The 25184-nt window shown below is 37.5% G+C and overlaps 5 protein-coding genes across 6 annotated transcripts; 2 read left to right on the top strand and 3 right to left on the bottom strand.

The window, feature by feature from the left end:
* The first annotated feature begins 335 nt into the window (after window positions 1-335).
* Window positions 336-3782, top strand: LOC133992294 (OCIA domain-containing protein 1). The gene is made up of 8 exons (XM_062431016.1): window positions 336-500; window positions 723-807; window positions 1526-1579; window positions 1673-1720; window positions 2215-2344; window positions 2480-2652; window positions 3126-3287; window positions 3431-3782. The coding sequence occupies exons 1-8, from the start codon at window positions 447-449 to the stop codon at window positions 3469-3471; spliced, it is 747 nt and encodes a 248-aa protein (XP_062287000.1). The 5' UTR covers window positions 336-446; the 3' UTR covers window positions 3472-3782.
* Window positions 3783-5061: 1279 nt separating this feature from the next.
* On the bottom strand, window positions 5062-8042 carry rhbdd2 (rhomboid domain containing 2). Its single transcript, XM_062425701.1, has 2 exons — window positions 8028-8042; window positions 5062-6543 (listed from the first exon to the last, which is right to left on the bottom strand). The coding sequence occupies exons 1-2, from the start codon at window positions 8040-8042 to the stop codon at window positions 5557-5559; spliced, it is 1002 nt and encodes a 333-aa protein (XP_062281685.1). The 3' UTR covers window positions 5062-5556.
* Window positions 8043-9019: 977 nt separating this feature from the next.
* Window positions 9020-14103, top strand: chic2 (cysteine-rich hydrophobic domain 2). Its single transcript, XM_062438210.1, has 6 exons — window positions 9020-9322; window positions 10936-10990; window positions 11359-11514; window positions 11632-11688; window positions 11795-11854; window positions 12663-14103. The coding sequence occupies exons 1-6, from the start codon at window positions 9189-9191 to the stop codon at window positions 12711-12713; spliced, it is 513 nt and encodes a 170-aa protein (XP_062294194.1). The 5' UTR covers window positions 9020-9188; the 3' UTR covers window positions 12714-14103.
* A 4178-nt stretch (window positions 14104-18281) lies between these two features.
* On the bottom strand, window positions 18282-21480 carry LOC133990415 (uncharacterized). 2 transcript variants are annotated; one of them, XM_062428726.1, is made up of 5 exons: window positions 21233-21480; window positions 20951-21096; window positions 20763-20824; window positions 20498-20611; window positions 18282-18542 (listed from the first exon to the last, which is right to left on the bottom strand). In XM_062428726.1, exons 1-5 carry the CDS (start codon window positions 21350-21352, stop codon window positions 18295-18297), a joined length of 690 nt encoding a protein of 229 aa, XP_062284710.1. In that variant the 5' UTR covers window positions 21353-21480; the 3' UTR covers window positions 18282-18294. The 2 variants fall into 2 exon arrangements, with proteins under 2 accessions (XP_062284710.1, XP_062284719.1); XM_062428735.1 differs by lacking the exon at window positions 18282-18542 and adding an exon at window positions 18988-19045 and having other exon boundaries at window positions 21233-21473.
* A 583-nt stretch (window positions 21481-22063) lies between these two features.
* LOC133990429 (uncharacterized) lies at window positions 22064-24213 on the bottom strand. Its single transcript, XM_062428746.1, has 6 exons — window positions 23969-24213; window positions 23465-23607; window positions 23025-23086; window positions 22798-22911; window positions 22486-22584; window positions 22064-22394 (listed from the first exon to the last, which is right to left on the bottom strand). Exons 1-6 carry the CDS (start codon window positions 24077-24079, stop codon window positions 22270-22272), a joined length of 654 nt encoding a protein of 217 aa, XP_062284730.1. The 5' UTR covers window positions 24080-24213; the 3' UTR covers window positions 22064-22269.
* Window positions 24214-25184: the final 971 nt, after the last annotated feature.

Below are 25184 nucleotides of genomic sequence, written 5' to 3' on the forward strand. Positions count from 1 at the left end.
TCATTCAATTCAATTCTCCCTAAAACCAAAAGCAATTAAAGATCTAACATATTGTGCTATGTTAAAAATCTTTATATAGATCCCCATTCCCCCTAGCGTTGATTGGTGTGCATTTTCTTTTCATATATATATATTTATTTATTTTAGTTGTTATATGTCTACATAACGTATCAGATTTTGTACGTTGTGTACATATAAACAGTTTTGTTATTGTTTTTGTCAATCTTTTAAAAAAAAAAAAACACTGTACTGTGCCATTTAAGTGTGTAAAAAAACTTTTCAAACGTTTAAATAAAGGTTTGTAAAAACACGCTTTATTTCCGGGTTACGTCAGCGTCATCAATGACATTGTACCAACCACTACAGAAGTCAGTCTGCTGAGGGGCTCTCACTTTATCCTCTCAGATGTTTTGAAAGCTTCAGTTATTACTGACATTATCGTCAAGATGTCATCCCCCACCGCGGGTTTTAATGAGGAGCGGCAGCGCGGCGGACCGCCGGTAAATACCCCAATAAACACGCAGTATCCACCTAGGTGCTAAAAACGTGCTAGCTGCTTTAACGTTAATTTACTTTTAGAGGAAGATACGTACCGCTTTTATTGCTGTTTAAAATATACATAGTTTGTCTGTAAAGTGGGAGCGTGGCTCGCCAACAAGTGCGGTGCCAGTTAAATAAGGGATTTAAAGTTAAGGCTGTGTTGTCGGTGTTTTAATGTGCAGGCGCCAATGGGCATGGACTACATCCCCACAGAGGAGGAGAGGAGGGTGTTCAAAGAGTGCAACCACGAGAGCTTTTGGTTCCGGTGTAAGTTTCTGTCTTGCACACACAGGTCAGACCAACATTTAAGTTAAAGGACGGGTTCATAATTCTTCAAGTCTGTCTTGACACAACATCCTGGAGCCCAAATGAACACTGACACCTGTTTTTCTTGCTGTAATCACTCCTCTTGTTCCACTAGAGGACCAATAGAGGATCCATTCATAATGCACTTACATTGTAAGTGATGGTGTACAAATCCACAGTCTTCCCTCTGTGCAAAATTATATTTAAAAGTTTATCTGAAGCTAATGTGAAGCTTATTCCACTGCAGCTCAACACGGAAACGCTGTCCGATGAAACACAAAAAGGGAATTTGATGCTAAAAAGACTGTAAATGTGTCACTTCATATGACTAACTCAGATTGCTGAAGCCTCATACTTTCAAATATATTTTGCACAAACTCCATAGTGTGAACACATGGTGGATTTTGGAATCTTTCACTTACATTAAAAGCACATTTGAAGGGGATCTCTTAATATCCAGTATGAACAGCAGGAATAATAACAGCAAGGAATATGGACATTTGAGTGTTGTTTTAAGACTCACTTAAAAAATTGTGAACCTATCATTGTAAATCAAGGAAAGATTGTTCTTCCTTTGCCAAATACATTGTATTGATCACAACAGTATGTACATTGATTGTCATGTAATGTACCACTAAATGTTTGTATCGAGTCTGACATCAATAAGCTTCCCTCACAGCGGTGCCCTTCTCTGTGGTGAGCATGGCCATCACTCAAGCCCTTGTTGCTAGAGGTAATGTCATCCACAATGTAGAGAAATCAGCAAAATATCTATAAAATAAGCATAAAGTGAATTTGAAATTAATCCTTATGTTTCAATTTATAGGGACTCTATCTGCATCTCCAAGGTATGGATCTCTACCCAAACTGGCCTGTAAGTTCCTGAACGTTAGAGCTGGAAATACATACTCAGTGGCAAAATGTCATTAAGAAAAGACCTCACAGTGTAACGCTCAACAATTTAACAGAACCACAAACTACATGAAGTTGAGCCATCACTATTCTAAACAGTTTCAACTCTTAACATTATAATCTTCATTAATGTAAGATTTATTGCAGGGTTGTTGAATTAGACAGCATAAGTTTTAACCAGATAGATCTAATAAAGTTTCAGCTGAGTGCATGTTGAGTGTGGACATTGTTTTAAAGGCCGTCTTACGGTAGCTGTGTGAAAATATCAGTCAGTGCTGATACGTGTTTAGCTACAGCATCATATTCACATTAGTAACAATACTTTTCTCAGTTATGTCACGTGCCCCTAGTTGAAATTAAATATATGAAAGTGCAAAATATCTATGCTGAAGTATTACATTTTTTTTTTAAATTGATGTTTCAAATTTCTCACATGAACTATGCTTGTCTCTCCAGTTGCTGGCATCTGTGGCTACGTGGCTGGGAAGATGTCATATATGAAGACGTGCCAGGAGAAGTTCAAGAGGTTGGAGAACTCCCCTCTGGGAGAGGCCCTCAGACAGAGGACAGGACTGCCTCCACCGTTGTGAGTACACACACCACATTTCACCCTCATTAAACCATGTTGTTATATGTTTTTACAGCATTTTCTCTTAGATATTCTTATTTTTCCAATACTCTAAATATTTTTTTACCATTTTTTTTCTCTTCTCTTTCACAGTTCCAGAGGTCCTCAATCAGAGATGAGTGACCCTAACAGCCAGTCATTTGACACCATGTTTCAGTCAGCAGAAGCTCCTGTCCAGACACCCACACAAACCAAAGAACATGGTTTTGGGTATAATCCAGAGCTACCTGCACAGATGAAAAAAACAGATGACTTCAATGCTCCAGGTACCACACAGAGAACCATATAGGCTTACAAAAACACAGTAATGACATTTTTGTGTGTGTGAAATCATGTAAAGCCTGAAGTATCTTGGGCCCACTGACATTAATTAACTAGCAAATCAATCCTGTGATGAGCGTTTGTTGAACAGTAATTCCATTGAGCCAAATCTGTTCACATTGAAAGCTTTTGATGTATTTGTTAAATGTTTTTTCAAGCAATCGCCAATGCTTTTGTGTGTGTTCAACATAGAAACTGAAAAATAAGGTGAAAAGAACACACAATTATAGATTTCAGTGTCCAAACTCATTATGTAACAATCATGTATATGACTATGTTCTTCAATATGTGGCTTTTTTTAATAATGTGATGAAAGTATACAAGTTCTTCAGAATGTCACCAAAATCTGTCCCTTAAGGAGCTGGATTTTGGTGTAGATGATAACTCGTTTCTCTGTTGTTTCTCCCATCACCTTCAGTTGAGTCGTATATGGAAGAGGAGGAGCCCAGGAGAAAGGCCATCCTCTATGAGGACCTGAGGCTCAAAAACCGAGAGAACTACGAGGTTACACTCACACAGAGGGCTGAGACTCTGCTCAAACCTTCACCTGAGAAGGGATCAGAAAGACCCAAAAATGAGGGTAAGTTGGCATATTTAAAACACTTTTCAGTTTCGGGAAAAGTTACATATGCACGTACACCAGTTTTTTAGTTAATCTAATTAATTACATAATTAATTAAGACTTTTTCCCTCTCTCTTTTATCTCTATTTGTTATGTTACAGGGAAGAAGAAGAACATCTATGGAGACTCTTGGGAAGAATGAGTCCTTTATTTGATCGTGAGATGTAATCAGTGCTCTGACATCACTGTCATCTCAGTACAGGTAGCTGCTCAGTGGCCATTTTTCTCCAGTGTGACTTAGTTTCAGGTGTCATGAGATCATGTGAGTTTCTGATGATTGTGTTGTTGAAAGTGAGTGAATTAAACCAAATTGCTTAAGAATTAAAACTCTTTTTTGTGCAGTGACAGTGAGTTGAATTTGGACTAACCTGTCAAAACATTCATTACAAGGGACCCTTTAAAAAGTTTGATTAGATTTTAGGAATTTACATTAATAAAATGTCTTAAAATGTCTTACTTTTAATTACGGTGAGTCTTCAGTTTTGAGGTGATGCCTAGTTGCAAGAGACACTTTCTTTTCTTTTTTCTGGTAATGTTACGATTAGTTCTCCCCAGGCCACCACATGCTCTCACCAAGGTAAGAGGAGTTAATGGACTGCTAAAGTGAATTAAAGGTAGATAGATACTGTAATGTTTATCTGTCTTAACTAGGGATGTGCATGGGCCCATTTTTTCCGGGTCGACTAGTCGGTGGGTATAACCGACGACTAATCGAATAATCGCTGCATGCCGACATTCACAGGGGCTAAATAGATAATGAGCCAAAAATAGCTTTCAATATTCATAACAAACAACAGCTTTAATTGTGCAAACTTGTATTCATTTAAATGATAACCCGTCTTCATTTCATTACTGAAATATATTTAAAAAATCTTACAGGCATACAGACCCCTTAAAATATGACAGCATGGATATTTTTTCTCCCTGTCACAAACAACGCTGAGCATATCCTTTACAGTCATGTTAGCAATGAGAGATGTAACGTTGTCACACTTGTACTAGTTTGGTGAGTTTAGTTTTGGCATTTCCCTCAGTAGACACAGCAGACAGCAGCTTTTTCACATGAGTCAGTGTGGTTTCGTCTGCATCATGTTCCCTCCAGTCAACTAGCTAGCAGGATAACTGACTGCCGAGTCAAAGGGCAGGAGTAAAAATTCACTCCGTTTTTTCAAAGGAGAAACAACAATATCCAGAAAAATGTCCCGACTAATACTGTCAAATTGATTTCAAACATGAAGCTCAGCCCTATTGTGCATTTGTTCTGCTGTGGAAAAGATATTAAATTAAGAAGGGTTCAATTTGATTTCAAAAAGTATGATTACCGTGGGGAAACTTAATATTGAAGCCAGTATTGTACTTCCATCAAAGCACACAAGATAATTTTTGCACAAGCAAAAAATATTTAACATGGGTTATTAAAAAGATTAACTCTTTTTGTCATATCTAATAATTGATAAGTAAAACTAAACTGGTATCTGGATGAGCGCTGAGATTTTTGTGGAATAGATATTTTATGTTCATCTCAAATTAAAGTTTTGGTTTTAGGGGCATGTATGCCAACTAGATTTAGAGGTGACAAACTGATACCATAAAGAATTTGAAGGGGAAAAATAATTCAAATCTTATTGGTCCATAATTCAAAGTCAGTGTTTCAACTATACTAGATCTTCATGAGGCAAATAGCAAACAAGACATAGTATGTGTGCAGAGCAATGCTTCATCCTGCTGGTATCATTGTCAAGCGATCAAACAAAAAATTCTCACAATATGACCTTTAAGGCACATTATCAATAATCAGAGTTGAAGATATGGTGGGGTCTAAATGTTGGGTTTTTCTAGTCAAATAAAAAAAATCCTGTGTGCAGAGAATCACAATTTCTTTTAAAGTTGAAATAAACATATGTTATCCTGCATCTGGCCTGAAGACAGGACAGGATGTTCACACAAATCAGGGGTTTTCATGTGTGAACACAAGTTTCTGGATACTTTGTTTTATATATTTATTTGTAAAAATTATATAAAACACATGGAGTACATTTTTAAGTTTAAGAACACAAGTTACCCGTAGCATTAAAACATTCAGAAAAATATAATTTTATACAGGCAGACAGAGACTACACAATGTAGTCCACACAATTCAATGAAAAAAGATCCCATCACTTTTTGTGGAAAATAAAGCACTATTAATAGAATATGACTTATCTGTAAAGCCAATAAACAAATATAACTATAGTTGATCATGACTGTGAGAGAAATGGTTGTGGTTGCAGGTTTGGTCAAAACTCTGTCCATGACTCGTCCCAGAGCTGTGTGTGGAGCCATGAGGAATGACAGATGGTGTGGGACTGGACAGGGCACTGGGTGAGCTCGGCCAGCCTTCATACATCTTAGTGGTATCAGTGGTGTTAATGCTGGACAGTGGAGCGTAAGCCTGAACCGGGTAGGACCCGGGGGTCGGATTGATTTCTGGAAGGAGGGTCTTCCTCCTCTCCTCTGTGGAAGCAGGGACAAACATCACAGGACAGATGCTCCTCAACAACCTGAAGGGTATGATCCTCTCCAGGACGACAGCCCTGGCCTCAGACATGTCCACACGGGAGAACCATCCTTTACCATAAAACCACCCAATCAGGATGGCGATGACATTACAGAGGAGCACACAGTCAGGGATGAGAGCAGTGGTGATGATGAGGAACACCCAGGGGAGGGCCATGGTGGGGAAACTGACCCCACACAGGAAGCCTTTAGTCATTTTTGTGTGCATGGTAGTTAAGGCCACACAGGCAAGGGCAACAGGAACCAGCCCCTCGGTGTGCTTCTGGCTGCTTACATCCTGCAGGAGATCCAGGAAGGCGTAAAACACGCCGGTGGTGGTGGACAGCACGATGAACAGGAACAGGAAACGCACCGTGCCGACACCTTTCTCCAGACTGCTGCTGAGAAACACCAGCGTTATGATGCTCAGGAAGAGCTGAGCCAGTGACCTGTGGTAAATAGGGTACGTTAAGAGCCTGTGAAGGTGTCCATGTACAAAAACACTTGAACCAACGCTAAAAAGCCCCTGGGTGAAGTTGAAATAAGTCTGGAGACCAAACATTGCGCATGATAGGAGGATCACAGTGAGAATCCCGCTCGTGATGACAGGAGTCACGTCCCTGAAAACTTGTAAAATCATATTAAAGTGATCTGTTCGTGTACTCGTAAGGCTTATACGCTAAAAAAAAAAAAAGTTTGGCAGGGTTTACTAACGCGTCTGTCGTTCAATTATCTCCACACTTCCTAAACAGTGAGTACTGTCACATCCGCATTCTGCGAAGACCCGCCCCTATGCAGCCTCTGATTGGCTCACTAACGGAGGCAACGAGTAGTAGCCAATCAGGGGCAGTGGGGGGGCGGGTCTTCAAGGAATGCGGGTGGGAACAAAATAATGCATCATGTCCAGTCTGATTTCAGCAGATATACAGTCTAAATATACTGTAAAATAAAACATTTTTGAGTATAGTGGCATATTTTGAGTAACAGTCATGTTTTAAGTTGTATATAAAATGCTGTACTTTGAATAATAATTACAGTCTCATGTTTTTTTTCCACATGAGAAGTTCAATTATCTTGTTAAAGTCCATATATTGGCATCTCCCCCTTCTCCCTAATTTAAAAACAATCCAGGATATATGAGTATGCAAATATATTTAATTACCAATAGTTTAACTGCTGGACACAAGATGTCTCCATGTTCTGTGTAAAGTCCATTGAGTGTAAGCTTCAACTTTCAAAGTCACACCTGTGTAAATTGAATATTGTATGGGACTGAATACATAGGGTAAAATAAATAAGAATAAAGTTAAATGAAGACATTAAAAAAATACACCCATTAACAGTTTTTAGAGCCTTCATATTAGTGGAAGATTAACCTGAGCTGCACAACACCACAGCTCCCAGTACCTGCCACTCCCACTAAAAAAGACTGATGCTGTACTTACTATGTTAATCCCAGGAACATTGCACACATGTATATAATCTCAGGAATTTCTGCATATTGCACATTTATATATTGCAGATCTAATTTACACAGATATTGTTTACTGTATATAGTATTTTATTTATTTTATCACTTTCACCCTTACGCTGCTATTTTTTTTGTACTGCTTGTGTCAATTTGAACTTTTCCCAAGGGGAATTGATAAAGATACATCTTAACTTACTGAAACAAAATTCCTCAAGATCCAGGACAATACCACCCATCCCCTCCATAAAACACTGGATAATCTCAATAGCTCATACAGCAAAAGATTCAAACTCCCCCGCTGCTCAAGAGAACGCTACAAAAGATCCTTCCTACCCACTGCAATACGATGCCTCACTCACATAATGCACCCTTAACCCAACTATTTTACATGCACTTTTACCTATGTATTTATTGTGCCTTTTAGCAATGCTGAGGGTGGGAGGGTGTGTTTCTATGTATTCTTAGGTATTTTTTGTGATTTATATGTTTGTTGTCTTTGTGCCATGTATTGCTGCTTTGACATTTTAAATTTCCCCTCTGGGATTAATAAAGTAATCTATCTTTTGTATCTATCTTACTGCTCACATTCTTTATGAAAAACTGAGAAGAGAAGGTTTTACACTTGTTCACATTCTGCTGAAAAAGGAAAGTTTCTCTGTGCTTACTGAAAATCCACTTTTTAAGGGGTGTACACTTTGGGAGTCCATTCTGATCCAATATTCAACTCATACATCTGTTTTGGAAACCTGAAGCCTTCAGTGCACTTTCCATGGAATAGGAGACATCTTATGTCCAACAGTAAAACTCCTGAAATTTAAAAAACTAAACAAAACTGCATATTTACAGACTCTTGATTTTTTTTAATGAGAGGATATGCAAATCTAGTGACTTTTAACAAGATGATGGAACTTTTTTTGTGGAAACACCCCACACACCTCCACTCAACCCCGCAGCTCAGCCTCAAATCTGAAACACCTGCATGCTGCTTTAGTTGGTTCAGTTTAAAACAGGCTTAATTAGAGATCTTCTTTATTTCCATCTGTAAAATAAATCAACCCTGATCCACTTCTAAGTCATCTGGAAGTCAAGTCTTTTTTGAAGAAACACAATATAGAAATAGTAATTAACTAGTTGAACTTAGATAATCACTTTTGCTGTCTTTGTTTCACAGCGGAAATATGGGCATTGCCATGGTCTTTTTTGATTGTTTAATTGGAACATTAAATGAACTGGTAAAATGTATTTCTTGTGCTTTGTGGGTGTGTAATCACCATTCATACCAGTAGTACAACCAGCAGTTAAATTAAGCACGCAAAACAAATTTATAGATATAACAATCTTAATGTTGCTCTCAGAGTGCACCAGAATGATGCATTTAACTTAAAAATGTACACAATTTTCATCCCCCCGGACCCACCTAGTGGGTCAAACTGAGACCTCACCACCATAGTCTCTCACAATTCTGTGGGAAACACTGCAATCCATTACTACCTTACACTTTAGGCTTCGATTACATATTGAAAGGAAACCAGTATAAGGTTTATAAGGACTTTAAAGGAAAGTAAAAAGTGTGACTACCGACCCCGTTCTCCCCTACATCTTAGAACACGAGTGGAGTCTGACGTCAGCACGTCTGTCCACCTTCCGGTAACTGCGGCGGATGTTGATGTTTTGTTTCGGAGCTGCTGAGCGATGTGAGCCGTATCATCTCCGGGACGGGTATATATATTGTCTTCACGGTTTTTCTTTGTACTTTTTTAGTTTGTTATTATTTTCCCGGTAAGGTCTCGCTGTCCCGCGGCACCGTGTCTCTCCCGGCGTCTCTCCCGGGAAGCGCGAGGCCGAGCCGTGCGATGATGGAGGACTTTGATGAGATCTACGAGGAGGAGGAGGAGGAAGAAGAGGACGAGGACAGGGCCGCGGAGGAGCAGCTCCTCAAGTACGCTCCGGACCCGGTGGTGGTGCGAGGGTCCGGCCACGTCACCGTGTAAGCAGACTGGCGAGGTTAACAGGCACCTGGAGAGGAGTTTACGGTCACCGTGTGCCGGCTGGATCACCAGCTGCTAGCTGCGTTAGCCGTCAGTGACCTAACGTTAGCATAGCAGCCTGTTAGCTCTCATTTTAGCACAAGTACACGTCCTCATAAATATGTATATCTGATTTAAAGCTGTAATCAAACGTCGCGTTAAAGTGTGATTATTATTATTTTATGTTTACGTTAAAAACAAACTCATGTCTCCTTTGATTTCACCAATGCCTGACAACACTGCTCAAAACAGCTAATTCTCCAAATGTTAATAGTTAGCTGTCCGGTTTAGTTTTTCGTTTCATTTTCATTAATTTGACTTCAAACTATGATCACCTGATATTGAGCACAAGCAGAATATACAGTAATTACAAAACGATAGATGGCTGAAATACAACAAATGTTACCTAAACAAAGAATCTTTCAAGATGTACCTAATTTACAAATAACTTTGGGCTTATCTGATTGTAATAACAAAATGAATTTAAACATAGATGGGTGGTTTAATGTGGAAGCCCATTTCTGCCAATGTCAATGAGAAACTATTTCAAACTAATGACTTATCTTATGACTTAATATCTCATTATTGTGAGATACTAAGTCATTATTTAGATGGATTCTTACAGTATTTTGACTTACAGGATCCTTTTTTTCATCACATTGGCGGAAATGGGCTTCGATAGTTTAAATTATACTTCGGCAACTACTACAGATGTGTTGGGAGAAACAAATTAATTCCCTGTAGTTAATTACAAATATGTTTGAGAGATAAATGTTTAAAATGTAAATCCTTATTAATACAAACCTGTTATTTTCCTTATATTCGGAGTCATCCTATATATATATATATATATATGATCAGGTAAGAAGGAGCACTCTTTGTGTTCATAGGAAGCTACAAACTTTGTTTTTACTGTAGTTTTTAGATTCAAACTACTAATACTATTCCCTCAAATCAACAGCATTAAGTTTGTTTCTCTCACCACTCTTTTTCAGTTTTAATAATATAAAAAAAATTATAGCACATTTCATACAAGGTTTGCAGCTTACAGTGCTTTAAATGAAAATGTCAGGATACCAGGACAAAATCAAAGGTCAATAAAAAACAGATCAGACAAAGAACGAAACAAAAGCAGTCAAACAATAGAGAAAAAACAAAAATGATAAGAGGCCGATGAAACACAGGTATGTAGGTAAGACGATAAATGGTAATTAAAAACAGAAGATGGGTTATAGTAAGGAAGGGAGCTGAGAAAATGCCAGGTTGTACAAATGTGTTTGTAGCTGTTTTTAAAAAACTTGTTGAGGTGTCACATACAAGTAAAATGTAATAAAACTGGTCAGATGATTGATGTGAATTGGCTGCATCTGTTTAATACACATCAAATTTGATTTAGGACTAAGATATGTGGATATACATGGGTTTAAAATCCTTTTATATAATTTATGAAATAAAAGATTGTTTTTGTTTTGGTAATATTATATATAAAATGTAAATTTGTCTGTACAACTATCCAAACACAATGTATGTCTGCTTATGTATAACCATCTGCTTTTTTCCCTTATCTCCACAGGTTTGGGCTTAGTAATAAATTCGAGTCAGAATTTCCTTCAGCACTTACAGGAAAGGTGAGTATTTTGTTGTAAGTCATCAACACCTATTATCTATGACGAAGTTATACTCTCACATTATGCTCCACTACAAGTTTACATTATGTTCTAGCCACCAGTTAACATATATATATATATATATATATATATATATATATATATATATATATATATATATATATATATATATATATAATTTGGTCAATTTTAATATCATCATTAATTAATCTACCGTAGTGCCGTATGTTGTCTTTCTCCACTGGACTCCAGACCTAGCCAATGTTTCATCTCATCACCAGGACAAAACACAGACAACATTTTTGTAAATGCCATTTAAGAAGGTCAAATGTCACTATATTAACGATAGTGTATGTGTGCATCCTCAGGTGGCACCAGAGGAATTCAAAGCCAGTATCAACCGTGTAAACAGCTGTCTGAGGAAGACGCTGCCAGTGAACGTACGTTGGCTCCTGTGTGGCTGCCTCTGCTGCTGCTGCACATTGGGCTTCAGTTTGTGGCCTGTCATCTGCCTCAGCAAGAGGGTGAGATTCACACCCACACTGTCTCTCACTCATATGCATCGTGACGTGCCACCAAACTTCTGTTGCATTTAGTAAATCCAAAAAAGAGTATAATCCTATCTCACTGTTTCCTTTCAGACCAGAAGATCTATAGAGAAGCTTCTGGAGTGGGAGAACAGCAGACTCTACCACAAGGTGAGTACAGAAGGAATAAATGGATATGTGTGTGTATTAATAGCCTGTTAACTTGTTTTTGACATATGATGTATATTCTCTGATCACTCTTACGCTCTGTTTGCAGTTGTGTTTGCACTGGAGACTAAGCAAAAGGAAGTGTGAAACCAACAACATGATGGAATATGTAAGTATTGTTTTTTTTGTTGTAAATGTTTTAGCTCTGTGCTTGTATTTGTGAGTGATATTGTCCCAAAATACTTTTTAAAAACCCCCCAGCAAAAACAGTACTGTATTAATGGTAAGGTTATACATGTTTCAGGTACTGTTGGGACAATAAAAAACAGTAATACAATGTAGATGGATTTTAGCTCTGCTGTCGACATTACAAAGTAATCTACTGATCTACTGATTGCGTCAATTTGATTGAGAAACACTGTGTGTGGCTAAATTATGTCACATTCTGTTGTAGCTATAATTTAGCTAGGTTCAACTTTTTTGCTGGATATTGTTGGTGTTTAGTTTTTTGCTGGAGCCCAGTGTGTTGGGACATCCACTGCTTTAATGCAGTGAGGGTATTTTTTTAATGAATGAGGCTGTGCTTTTTTCACATTGTGCTAATATTGGTCTGAACACAGTTTTATATGTTTCCTCTAATTCCTGCTGACAAACTTAACATATGTAGGTGTGGGTACAACATATCTTATCACAGTGTACAGGTTTTAACATCCAGACAGCTTTGTGTATTAAACCAGAGACTATTATGAGAAAATGCTATAGTGAAACTGTAGATAAAATGCATAGATAAAATAGCCAAATTAGGAGTGTTGATTTTGGGAGAATCCAGTGAATTTAATACCTGACACATTAAGGTAATTGATCCCATTGATTCAAAAATTCTTTAAACTCAATATTACCATTTTATCAGTCGTGCATATTAATTGAAAAACCTATCTCTTCTCACTACTAATGGCTTTCTTTCTGCTCACCTACAGGTAATCCTAATAGAGTTCCTACCTAAGATCCCCATCTTCAGACCGGACTAACCCGACTGCAGCAGGTCTTAAACCTTCACTGCTGCCAGGCTCCGTCAGATCAATGGCTGTCAAGCTTCTGACTAACTACCCTTCCCCAAATACTCCAATATTTTTGTTTACAGGGTAGCATCAGTCCTCCCTTTTTTGTCTTTGACCCGTTCTCCCACATGTACCTTCTCTAATATCTTTGTTTACAAATCCAGCATCCCCACACTATTTTTGGAGTGAAATTCACAATTAGACTTGAACCATGACCTGACCAGGTGAGCTGGCACACTCTGGCACGGCCATGCTAACCGGCACCAGCCTGCGGGATGTTAGAGGAGAACCAGCTATGGGCAGCGTTATGGATTTTGGAACTATTGCTGGAGACTGGACTCCTGAATGGAGTCCTGTGATCTACAACTGGAATTTTGTCACTTATGTTTCCAAACCTAAGCACATGGCACAGTCTGACCATGATCAAACAAACACTTTCATACATTACCTACTGTCACACCGCCACACTCACCTGCAAAAAAAAAAAAAAATACACCCCAGTGCTTTTGTAACTGTTGGTTTGGTGCTCTAGATGGTTACTAGAGGATGTAGAGACAATATAATATGGAACTCCAAAGGAACCACATTGGAGGAACCTTCATCCAAATCGATTCTGTAGCAGACAGACTAGTCTTACAGGAACATGTTTGGCCAGTGGCCCGAACAGCTGGCCTCGATAATGTCACTCTTCTTATCAACTACCAGATACCCTTATCCTCCCACCTACCTTCATATCCCCGCACACTTCACTGTGCATCGCCCTAACCCAGTGACAATCACGCAGTTTGACTGTACTCTCCGTAGTATGAATGGGTCTTTATGCTACACAATTTACCTGGAACAATTTGTTCGCATTATGTGTGTCCAGGTGATCTAGCTAGCTAGCTAGCTGCCTAGCAACTGCTTCTGAGTCACAGTGGAACAAGTAAGCTGGAAAGAAGGCCGCTGGTGATGAAGAGAAGAAACCCTTGTGGGGTTTTTTTTGTTTGTTTTTTGTAGTATCTCAAATTTTGTTTACTGTTTTGGTGAAAGAGGCAGTCGATGCTTGCAAAAATGTTCACTGTGTTTGTTAAATGTGTGTGTATGTCCATGTCTGAGAGAGAATTATAAGCAAAGAAGAGACACATCAGACATGAAGAGATGCTCATTACTCTGTAAGGCAGGGTTCTTTCTTTGAAGTATTTCTTTGCCATAACCGATCTTTGTTGCTTTTGTTGTAATTTATAAGCGTGCGAGGGCACATTTGACGTGTGCTTTCGTGAAACAGGCCTCAGTTCTTTTACAAAGGTATACCATGGTTGCTACGTTTTTGTCTCCTGTCATGTGTCAACACTAAAGCACACAATCGCTTTGTCCTTAACACATTCACATGGCCTCTCTTCCTTATGTGACTCTGGCTTATATGTGTGTTCAAGCTAATGATGTGGCCCTTTATGAGAAGGTTCTTCATTTTTTAATATAATATGACTCATTTTATTCAGAGGTCTGAGGTGATCGAGAGTGTTAGGTCATCTTTAGTAGGTGTTAAGTTATACCAGGTTCTATATCATGAAGCAAGATTTCAAAAAATTAGCTTGATAACTACACTGGTTAAAATCAAACCACTCCCAAATGTGGACTTAAAGCTGCACTAATCAGTATTTTTCTGTGTAATGTGAAAGGAGTCATGAACCTACAGAGAATTATCTTCCTTTCTAAGCACTAAAAGTGTTTTAGCATCTTTCAGCTCATTGTTTTGGCTTCCTGGTCATGCAGCTTCACTGTTTTGGTTCATTCTCACAGCTCTCAGCAGCTGTTTTCACAGAAAAGTAGATTAACCTGCCCTACGTTACATGCCCAGCATGATGAATATAGTGGACTGTTTAGATGCTATAGAGCCAAAAATATTTCCCTCCAAAGTTGGTGGAGATCAACAGATTTACACATGGGAATATATATTGAATTTACATTAGACAGGTAGAAAGAAACACAACTGTAAATGAATTCTACTGTTGCTCTGTGTCTACTGGATGTGTAAAAAGGCAACTGTTGTCTAACAAGTTAGCCTTATCAACTTTATAAGATGACGGCATGTCAGTGTTGTATTTACAACTTGTTGACGTGTTCCCCAGGGGTCATAAGATCACTTTATGCAGTTTTAATTAAAGAGTAAAAGTTCAGTTTTACTTTTTAGTTCAGTTATCTTGCTAAATAACAATCCTGCTTCGTGATAAATGCCTAAGAGGTTTTTTGTCCGACTGTCATGATGATTTTCTTAGTTTAATGAAACATACCTACAATTTTTAGCAAATAGGACAACAGAAAAAAAGCCTTTTTGAGTATTTTCCCACTCAACACATCTAGTCATGGAGACTGGTCATAACTACATGAAAGTCTGTAACACAGCCACTTACTTTTAGGTGACTCAGCTCTGGTGACTGTGTGGGTCACACTCAGGGGATTATACAAGATAAACAAAAAAAAGCTTTGGAAACATCCCACTGTCAGGTATGTTACACAGAGAGGTCAAGTATACTATCACAGGTAACACATTATTTGAATACTTTAAAATGATATATTTTGGAATTTGTTTTGAAATGGAAACCCTTTGAAAAAGTCAACTAAGTTTTCTGTGGTCTTCCTGTTTAGGTAGCGAAGGAGGCGCAAACTCCACAGACCCACAAACTGCAGACATTGCGTTCGTTGATGTGTTAAAAAAAACAACCTAAATTCACTTGATTACCACTGGGTTGCCTATTGGTTCATCACTTTTCTATATTTTTGATCGTGGTCTGTTCTACGTAAATCAAGGCATAAGGCCATATATAGATAGTTATGGTGTGTGTGTGTGCGTGGTGTATGCAGATGCAAATGTTCTCTGTAGATCTCAGACTGTGATTGAACCCTGCACAGAAAATGAGTCCTTTTTATATAATCTTGAGTATTCTGTGTGTGCGCGTGTGTGTGTGTGTGTGCGCGTGTGTGTGCGTGAGGGAGAGAAAAATATATGTACATATGACTCGTAAGCAGGTGTATGTACAGTAATAAACTACCAATAAACAAGGCTATGGGCGTCCTCCTCACTTAACTGAGTGTGACTCTTTTTGTTTTGTAAACTTTTTTTTTTCTGTGTTGAAAAAAGGTCTCTACAAGATTTTCAGTGATCTAAGGTCAAAAGATTGACACCAGATTTACAAAGTCGAACTTTGCTGTTGTAGTCTTGTTAAAAAAGACCTCATCAAATCTACTGACTGATCCACACGTTCCCCTAGATGAAGATGATGACACACCTGCAGATTAAGTTAGAAGTTTATCAAACATGCCAAAGATTCGTATTTTACAGTCTAACAATAAACTATTGTTAAATCAGTGCACTGAGAGAGTTAACTTCACTGGGAGTTTAATAATTATAAATAAGCAGCATTTGCTCTGTAATTAAATTGCCCTAGATTTAAGCTGTCAGGATACACACATATACACACAGTGGTGTTGCAATTGTAGAGACAAAGTTCAGATCTGTTTTTGCAGTTATGTAGTCAGACTTTGCAGGTTTCATTAATTTTGTATTGCATGTCTTACCTAGACCTGAAAATGTTTTTTTTTTCTCCGTTTCTTTTTATCAGTTTTATCAGTTTCTCATGACTTGTGGGATCCTACAAGAATACACTATTCTATGTCATAGTTATAACAAATTAAACTGACACCTACACTGAGCTCAGAGTGGAGTGGCAGAGGAAAACTAATTGAACTCACTGAGGTTCAGGTAAGGCCTGCAACCCTTTTTGTTGTTGCCAATCAAGACTTTTCCAGTTTGGCCTGTTATCAGCTGATACAGTTGTCTCCTGATTTTACTAGTAGCACTTGTGCTTTGACAAAGAACACATAAAAAGTTACACAGCACCTGTTTGTGTTGTCAACAGGCCTCATTAATCAGTCTTCAGTCACCTGGTTGGAGAGATATCCAAAACTGAGTCGCTGTGGTTTGGACTATTTTATGTTTGTGACAGACTGAACAGAAAAAAAAAATCTTAAAAATTAGTTTTGAAATTGCGCTTTTGTTGTGATGACGGCTGTGAAGGCATCACTCTCATTAATGGCAGTGATTTTTACCCAGTGGCTGTCAAGAGATTTCTCCATCTGGCTTGTTTGTGCTTTATGCCGAAGCAGAATGTGTCACCCTCAGTTGCACAAGATGACAAACTTACACACTCACTCCGGTTTTAGAAAGATGAAGAAAATTATATCTTAAAGCTCACAGAGCTCAAGGAGATCAGTGAGTGTCTTACCCAGTCACTTCCTTTCAGCCAGTTGGATCAGACTCTCAAAGCTGGTGAAAGGAGCTGACTGCCCGACAGACAAAAGTCCGAGCACAGCCACAGCAACAGGGCCCATTATGGCCTACCACATCTACTTTCACAAAGTTCTCCTAATTGGCCTGTTGATTGTGTCTGTTTGTGTACATGTGGCACTTGTAAGGAGATACTTTGTGAAACCTGCCCAATCCTTTTATTTAACATTATTTTTATTTCTTGTTTAAAGGACCAGTGTATAGGATTAGAACTAGAAATAATAAAAAATCAACATTTTTTTCACACCAATAATGCAGTGTCTGTCTGAATGGTGTAACATATGAAAGTTCAAATCCCTCATCCAACATTTAATAACAAAGTCCTGAGTTGTTTACACATGTGTGGTAATCTGGTTAAAGGTAGAGAAAGCAAAATATTTCTTGTTTTTTAAGTAGAAAAAATGAATTCAAAATCTGAAAATGTTAACTAATCTGGAATTGATTTCAGTGTAATTCCGACTGCTACTGAAAAACAGACGGGTGACAAATTAAAAGAAAAAACAATTTAAAGTGTGTTAGTAAGGTGTTGGGCCATTACATGCAGCCAGAAGAGCTTCAATGCTCCTTGACATTGATTCTACAGTCTCTGAACTCTACTGGAGATGAACACCATTATTTCAAAAGATATTCCCAAAACCTCCCATAGGTGTTGATTTTAGTCAAGTTCTGGTGCCTGTAAAGGCCATAGCATACGATTCACATCATTTTCACATTCATCAAACCATTCCGTGACCCCTTGTGACCTTTAGATGGGGGCATTGTCATCCTGGAAGAGATGTTGAAGAAATGTTTCATCATAGGATAAAGGTGATCACTCACAATAACTTTGTATTGATTTGCCATTACTCTTCAACATTCAGGCCAGTAGTGTTTTTTTCTTTTGTTTGGTTGTTTTGTGACAACAGGCATTTTCTGAGATTTTTTGAATTGAGAAAATACATAATGATGAAATAAAAATAATAATTGTTCATTGATGCTTTATAAGAGTCCTCTATAAGTTCAGAATTTAACTTTTTTTTTTAAAAAGTACATCTATTGAAATATTGTATCTGCTCTCAAAAATATCACCCATTGTCACTGAGAGTCAAATCATCACAGGTAGATTTGACCATAATTCATCAGCGTCTGGCAAGAATTATAATTTGTCAACATTTGATGATACTCTAAAACAAATAGTAAAAGACACAGAACAGCAGAAGTCACACTTCACATTCATTTGGTATCTTAATTTTTATTGGCACTGGGATCCTTCTTAGCCAGACCCGACCTGTTCACAATGTAAACACGGCAACGTTCATTTTCTTTTAATCCAGTTAAACCGCTGGTGATAATATTGATTAACAACTGTATTCCATCACTGCTGCTGATAAACTTATCAAGCAGCTTTAAATCTTCAGCGTTCATGCTTGTGATGTAACTGGTTAGGTCAGTGGTCTTTGTTTCTTGTAAATTCGACTCGTCTGGGCAAAATCCTGTGAGAGAAGAGAATGGTGGATTCATTTTATTTACTCCAATCATTGTTGGGCATATTTTAGCAGATTTAAGGAGGTGGGTTACAAGGTTTATCTGATAGAGTATTTACTGTATAGTGACAACCTTGTGTATGAAATTAATCAGACCTAATATAAATCTAACTTCAGTTGTAATTTTTCCCCATTTATTTTTAGATTAAACAGTTCAATTTGATAAAATGCATTTCAGTACTGGTTTTTATTTTACTTTGCTCATGCTTAATTACACCATACTTAAGAAACTGCTGATCCTGCTGTTTAAATTAAGACATCACTGTTTCTTTCGACTACTAAAAATATAAATACATTTTAAAAACACTAAACATAAAAACTTTGACATTATTGGAATCTCAAAACTGAGAATATTTACAACCTCAGAGGGTACACTATATGTAAAACAACACGGTTGTGGTATAATTCAAATTACTCGTCCATCTCTGCATCAGTCACCCTAGCTCTTCTGCCTGAGAGACAGACCAAGTGCAGGCAAAGGAACTATGAAGAACTTTGGACGTGCACAGGGTGATTCAAATAACCTCAGACATTAACGGATAAGTTAATCAACAGTTAGGTGCCCATATAAACATTGAAACAGGTTTTGCATGCTGTAATCATCCCTCCTGTTAATACTGACCATTAAAAGATCACCTTCAAATGTGCTTACGATGAAAGTGATGGGGGAACAAAATCCACAATCCTCGTTTTGAGCAGAAACGTATTTAAGAATTGATCTGAAGATAATACGACTTGGTCAAATATAATGAATATCTGCCACAGTTACAGTTCATGTGGTCAGCCCCTCGATGTGTCTTAACAAACAGCGTTGTTTAGCTACAGTGGAAAGATCGTAACAAAATGAGGGAATTGGGCTCTAAAATTGAGTAACTTTGAAATATATTGACTTGATTTGATTTATTTAGACAGTTGAAGCTTCATATTAGGTTCAAGTAAACTTTAAATACATTTTTGCATTGAAGGAAGACTGCATTATGCAGTATGAAGGGATCCCTTAATGGTCAGCATGAACTGGATGAATAAAAACACGTGTCAATGTAAATTTGGGCACCTGACTATTGTTTTAGGAAAGACTTGTGAACTTATCCTTTAAAACACAAAGAAATTGACTGTATGTTATTGTTATCAGGGTGAAACTATGTTGGCCTGCCTTTGATTGTTTGATGGTGTCCAGAAGATGAATCTCTTTAACTTCCACTGACTTTTAATGATTTTCAGTGAAATTTCTCATGAAATATTCAACAGGCTACTGTGGAATTTAGACGCATGTTCCTGTCAGGATGAAATATAATATATTTGGTAATCCCATAAGTTTTTTTTTATACTTGTGCCCTCAGGTAAAAATGTCATCCTGAAAATTAATGGCATTCCCACCACCCTCAGGTGTACTGTGTATACAGTGTAAAGTAGCACATCTCAGCATGCTAACACACTGAATTGAGACAGTGAACATGGTAAACACGACCTGCTTAACATTAGAGCAGTAGGTCTAATGTTAAGCAGATCATGTATCATTGTGTGGTAATCATGTTAGCATGATGATGTTAGAATTTGGCTAAAAGCACCACTGTTTCTAAGAACAGCTTCAGAGCACTTTGCATGTTTGCAGACTCGAGTCATGTTATCCCATGAACAGTAATTTTGTTAATAGTCTGGCTCATGGTTGTTGAGTAATAGATAATTGGAAAGTCTCGTCTGGTCTCAACAGAGTACATAATGACACTGCTAGCCTAAATGGTAAAAGTGATGAAAGATTTTAACCATATTGTTCATCCATAGTTTTAATACAGTGTGTACATTTTAAGATAGCAGTGCAAATCCATTTCAAAGTCACTCCCTATTAACATTTTATGAACTATTTTGAATGTCTAACATTCATTTTATCAGTCTGTATTTCTTACTCAGTAACTGAAGACCCTTGTATGTGCTTCCTCCGAAGGTGTAATTTGTCTGTAGAACGAGGCAGTCAGGGCAGCCAGAACTCAGAAGGACCTCAGGTACACTGATAGGGTTCACTGGGGATCACAAGCATACACACACACACAGGACACCAACCCATAAAAATACACAAAGTGTTGTTGCAATTTTGCACACAAAGTCCAAAGCATGCATATATGCATGGTCAGTCAAAATATTTGCACAGGATATTTCATTAGCACTGCTCACCCATATAGAGACTGTTGTTTTCCAAAGTCATCTTAGTTGTGGCAGTGAAACAGTCGCCAAGCCTATCACAAATGTAATTTCTTTTTAAAGTGGAATTGCACATTAACATTTTTAGCTTTAGGAAACACCACTAGATACTATGGAAGACTTTAGCTACTACATAAATAAGCAAATATGTCTGAAATTACATTTTTCTAGACTGAAAAACATTGATGGCATCACTCTCGTCTGCAGCAGAAACATGCGCCCAGGAAGTCTCCAAAAACGCCTTGGTCAGCAATTTAAATCCTGCGATGGTTGTGCTTTCTCCTATGTGCATCCACTTACCCAGCAGCTGAAACAGACAGGGTCTCCCTTAGTTACACAAGATGACAAATGGCCAAATTAATGGATAATGTGATTGTTTTTCTCAGAAATGGGGAACAAATCAACATGCATTATGTGACAAGTGAGATGACAGATCCTCTTACCTGGTTTCTTCCTTTGATTTCAACCTGTTTGGTCAGACTCTCACAGCTTGTCACAGGAGCTGACTGCCCAACAGTCAGAAGACTGAGCACAGCCAAAATAACATGAACCAACCCCATCATGGCTCGCTATATCTACTTTCTCACTGTCACTAATATCTTGAATCTATGTCTCTGCAAATAGCTGTTGGCTGACTGGCTGCTTCAAGCTAAAACTGGTCCATCAAGGCTTAGAGACTCACCTCATATGGTCTCATGATTTGTTTACATTTGTGTCATAATCTGGTTCAGAGGTGGAGACAGTGAAATGTGTATTGGCTTGTATTTAGACAACTAAATTAAGCCTCCAAAATCTGAAAAGTAAATTATTGTTGATGTCTGATGCTGTATGTGTTTACTCTAAAATAAAGAGCCACAGAGCCACAGAGCCATATCAGTTGCACTATAACCGACATTAAACATTGTCTCCATCCAGTTGTTTTTATGCACATTTTGAATTTGACAGAAGTGGAAAAGTTGGTGTGTGGATATAAAGAAAGGGCATTCAAGAAACGCCTGAAAATTCAGCTCCTTTGTGAACAAACCTTTTTAAAATTTTATTGATTGTTGCACTACTTTCTTGTTGTTTATGGTATTTCTTATGCACTACATCTACTTCTAATTATTTCTCACTTTAATAATTATAAGTGCTCTTTTTCATTGCAGTTTTATCTGGTCAGCTACTTGAGATTTTTTTGTTTTTTTTATTTCTGTTTCTTTTGTTTGCTTGTTGTGCTGTTCTGTCTATGTACCTCATCGGAGGGACTTTGTGGAATAATGAAAAGAAAGAAAATGTCTTGTTTTTAAGAATATCTTTTAGATTTCAGAATGTGCGATATCAAACAAAACAAAATATTAATAATGATATTACTACTGCTGCCAATAGGTACAAGAAAACATGGCAGTTTCTACATTTTCTTAATTACTTATTTATAGCAGAAAAAAATCCATGCTTTTTCAAACAAAATGACTTGTGGCACAAAATCAAAACTAATAATAAATCAGTTCACAAACATGTCAAAAAAAGTATCCAGGAGTCTTGCAACTCGATGTCCCATCTTGGCCTCTAATAATTTGTTGAGCGCACTGAGCCCATCTGAGGTTGGGATGTTGTCAGGGCAGATTTCTGTGTACATACACATAAAGAAATAATACACACATTGCTGTATGACATTCTAGGAGCACAATATGCAGAGATAAGAAAATTAATGTCTCACCATAGTTTGTGTCGATCATTATTGGCGACGGCATTCGCAGACACTCTGCTTGTCGCTTCAACATCTCCAGAACATCAGGTGAGACACTCTGTCTCTTACCTGGAAATCAACATGGCACAGTTAGGGACAATATCAAATATTTCATCCAAAAAACTAAACAAAATGTATCCAAATAGTACTCTCTGTATAGTACTCTGTATTCACCTACAGTAGCTGCCAGGTTTACATTTATTTCATTAGGAAATTATTGACTATTTATCCTGTTCAATAAAGGTCTATTAGATGTTTCACGACTGAGTGAGTATTTCTTACTAAAAAGCAGAAGACTGGTAAAAGTATGCTTGCTAGAGATTATTTCTTCATGAACAACCAGGCAGTCTGAGCAGTCAGTTGGCAGGTAGACTTCTTTGAGGTAGAAAGGTTCCTCTGTGAAAAACACACACAAACATGAAGAAAATCATAGGAAATGAGTGAGGAAAGGACAGTTTGACTGCAGGGTTAATGATCTTGCTCAAACGTTGTGGCTCTCATTCACTCACCAATTAACATTGTGCTATTTTCAAAAGTCACGCTGTATGCTAAGCTTGAACAATCGCCATATCTGTGAAGTAAAAAAATAAATGAATATTGCATCAGAACATAATATTATGGATGACACAACTACACATAACTTACTGTACCCTGTGTATTCGATTTTACATAATTAAATGCATTTTGTACTCATATGATCCCAAAACACAACTGTGTATGCAGAGTGGTGTGTGATCCTGGTCTCCTGACATACATTAGTTTGTTGTATGAAGGTGCATGACTACTATATGCCTAATACTCAATACTGAGTTTGCATCATCAGCATATTCAAATATGAAAATGCATCCATGTGGAACAAGAAAAGCTACAATATCTGATTATAACACAATATTTATGTAGTTGTGTAGATAAGAAAAGCTATGGTGTGATGGTGTTGATGGGGATTTACATTCTCTGAGTCTGGATGACATTCAGTTTGTTACTCTGTGTGGTTGCAGTGAGGTCCAGCCAGGCGCTAGTCAGCAGGTGTCCCAGGGAACGGCTTCCTGGGAGGTCAGAGCTCCCCCCGATGTACAGCCACCTACCCAACATCTGGACAACACAGGCAGTGCACAGTAAGTGGTTCTACTCTAAAGATCTCTACAATTTCTTTGGATCTCATGGACTTAAAAATAGAATACAAAATCACACACATTTTTTTCACAACCAATTGAAAAACGTCGTGATTTTTGTGGATTCACAGAGAAGTAAAACACATACTGTATTATAACACTTCAGGTTACTGCTAGTCATTACCAAATTTACTTTGAAAGTCCTCTGAAAATTTAACAACTCTCAGCTTTTGTCATCTGTGGTGAAGCAGTGATGCAACGACAATAGACTTTAATACACCGATTGAATGATAGTAAGCATTTAATAGTTATGATGCAAAGTAAAGCAGTCTTGCACTTACGTCTTCATTGCTGATAGTTATTGGTTTTACCAGACTGTCACAGCCGCTCAGAGGAGCTGATTGTCCCAATGACAAGAGACTCAGCAACACAACAGCAGCAACACACTTCATCCTCTAGATGGCTCTTTTATCTCAAAGCTTTCCCTGTGTGGCTCTTGAATGTGCTCACAGTTTATCTGCCACTCTTTTATTTTCCCTCCGGGTGTATCTCTTCACTGCCTGACACAAACTTCATGTGGATGCATTTCACCAGCAGATACTTCCTACTGTATGAGGTGATGTAACCAAAGTAAACAGCCCAGGTTGAAGTGAGACTTTGACCTGTTAGAGGAATGAATGGCATCTTGATCCGATCACCTAAAACAGGGAAACTTTGTAGTGTAGTGTGTGTTTACTTAATCTCATCCTGTCTAATCCTACATTGACACTCATGAGCATATACAATTAGTACAAATAAGGTTTACACTCTGGTCCTCGCACTTGACTTTTATCAACATAATTGTTTTTTTTGCTGTTTTCAATAGGAAAAAGCAATTTATTCATCAGCATTATGAATAATGCATCATTATTATTAGGAATGATTTTAATTTTTCAGCCAGATAAAGTGGTTGTAGTATTCAGATCATTTACTGTACTAAAGAAAGCAATACCTTAAAGCGGTAATACTCCATTATAAATGAACTTCCACCAGTTAAGGCTTTACTCATCAGTCATCAACATAATCCACTTCAGTATTAAAAGTATATAAACAGTAAATTTAAATCAGTAAATAAATTACTAAGTACTGATAATGATATCACAGTGGCTACTGAACTTGCATATCAACTAAGCAAATCCAATTCACCGATAAAGACAATGTCAAAAATATAGTAAGCAGAAGGCATTATTTTGTCAAACTAGTATAGTATACTGCTTAAAGAACACACATTGTTTGTTTCATGTATGTATTTGTGTTTGTAAATGTATTGCCTAAAACAATAGAAACAGTTATAAAAAAATGTTAAAAAAAATATATAAGCATTTTTTTCAAGCTGGTTGATGATTTAACTTCTTTATACTGTTGAATAGTTTAATCTATGACAAAACATTACATTTTATTAGATGATCACATTTAGTATGTAAAATATTTTCATGAGTAACTACTATATGAGTTAATATATTAAACTATTGTCTGAAAACAAGTGTTGGGAGGTCTTGATGGTTAATATTTTTGAGA

This window comes from Scomber scombrus, chromosome 2 (genome assembly GCF_963691925.1).
Source record: "Scomber scombrus chromosome 2, fScoSco1.1, whole genome shotgun sequence".
NCBI classification, from domain to species: domain Eukaryota; kingdom Metazoa; phylum Chordata; class Actinopteri; order Scombriformes; family Scombridae; genus Scomber; species Scomber scombrus.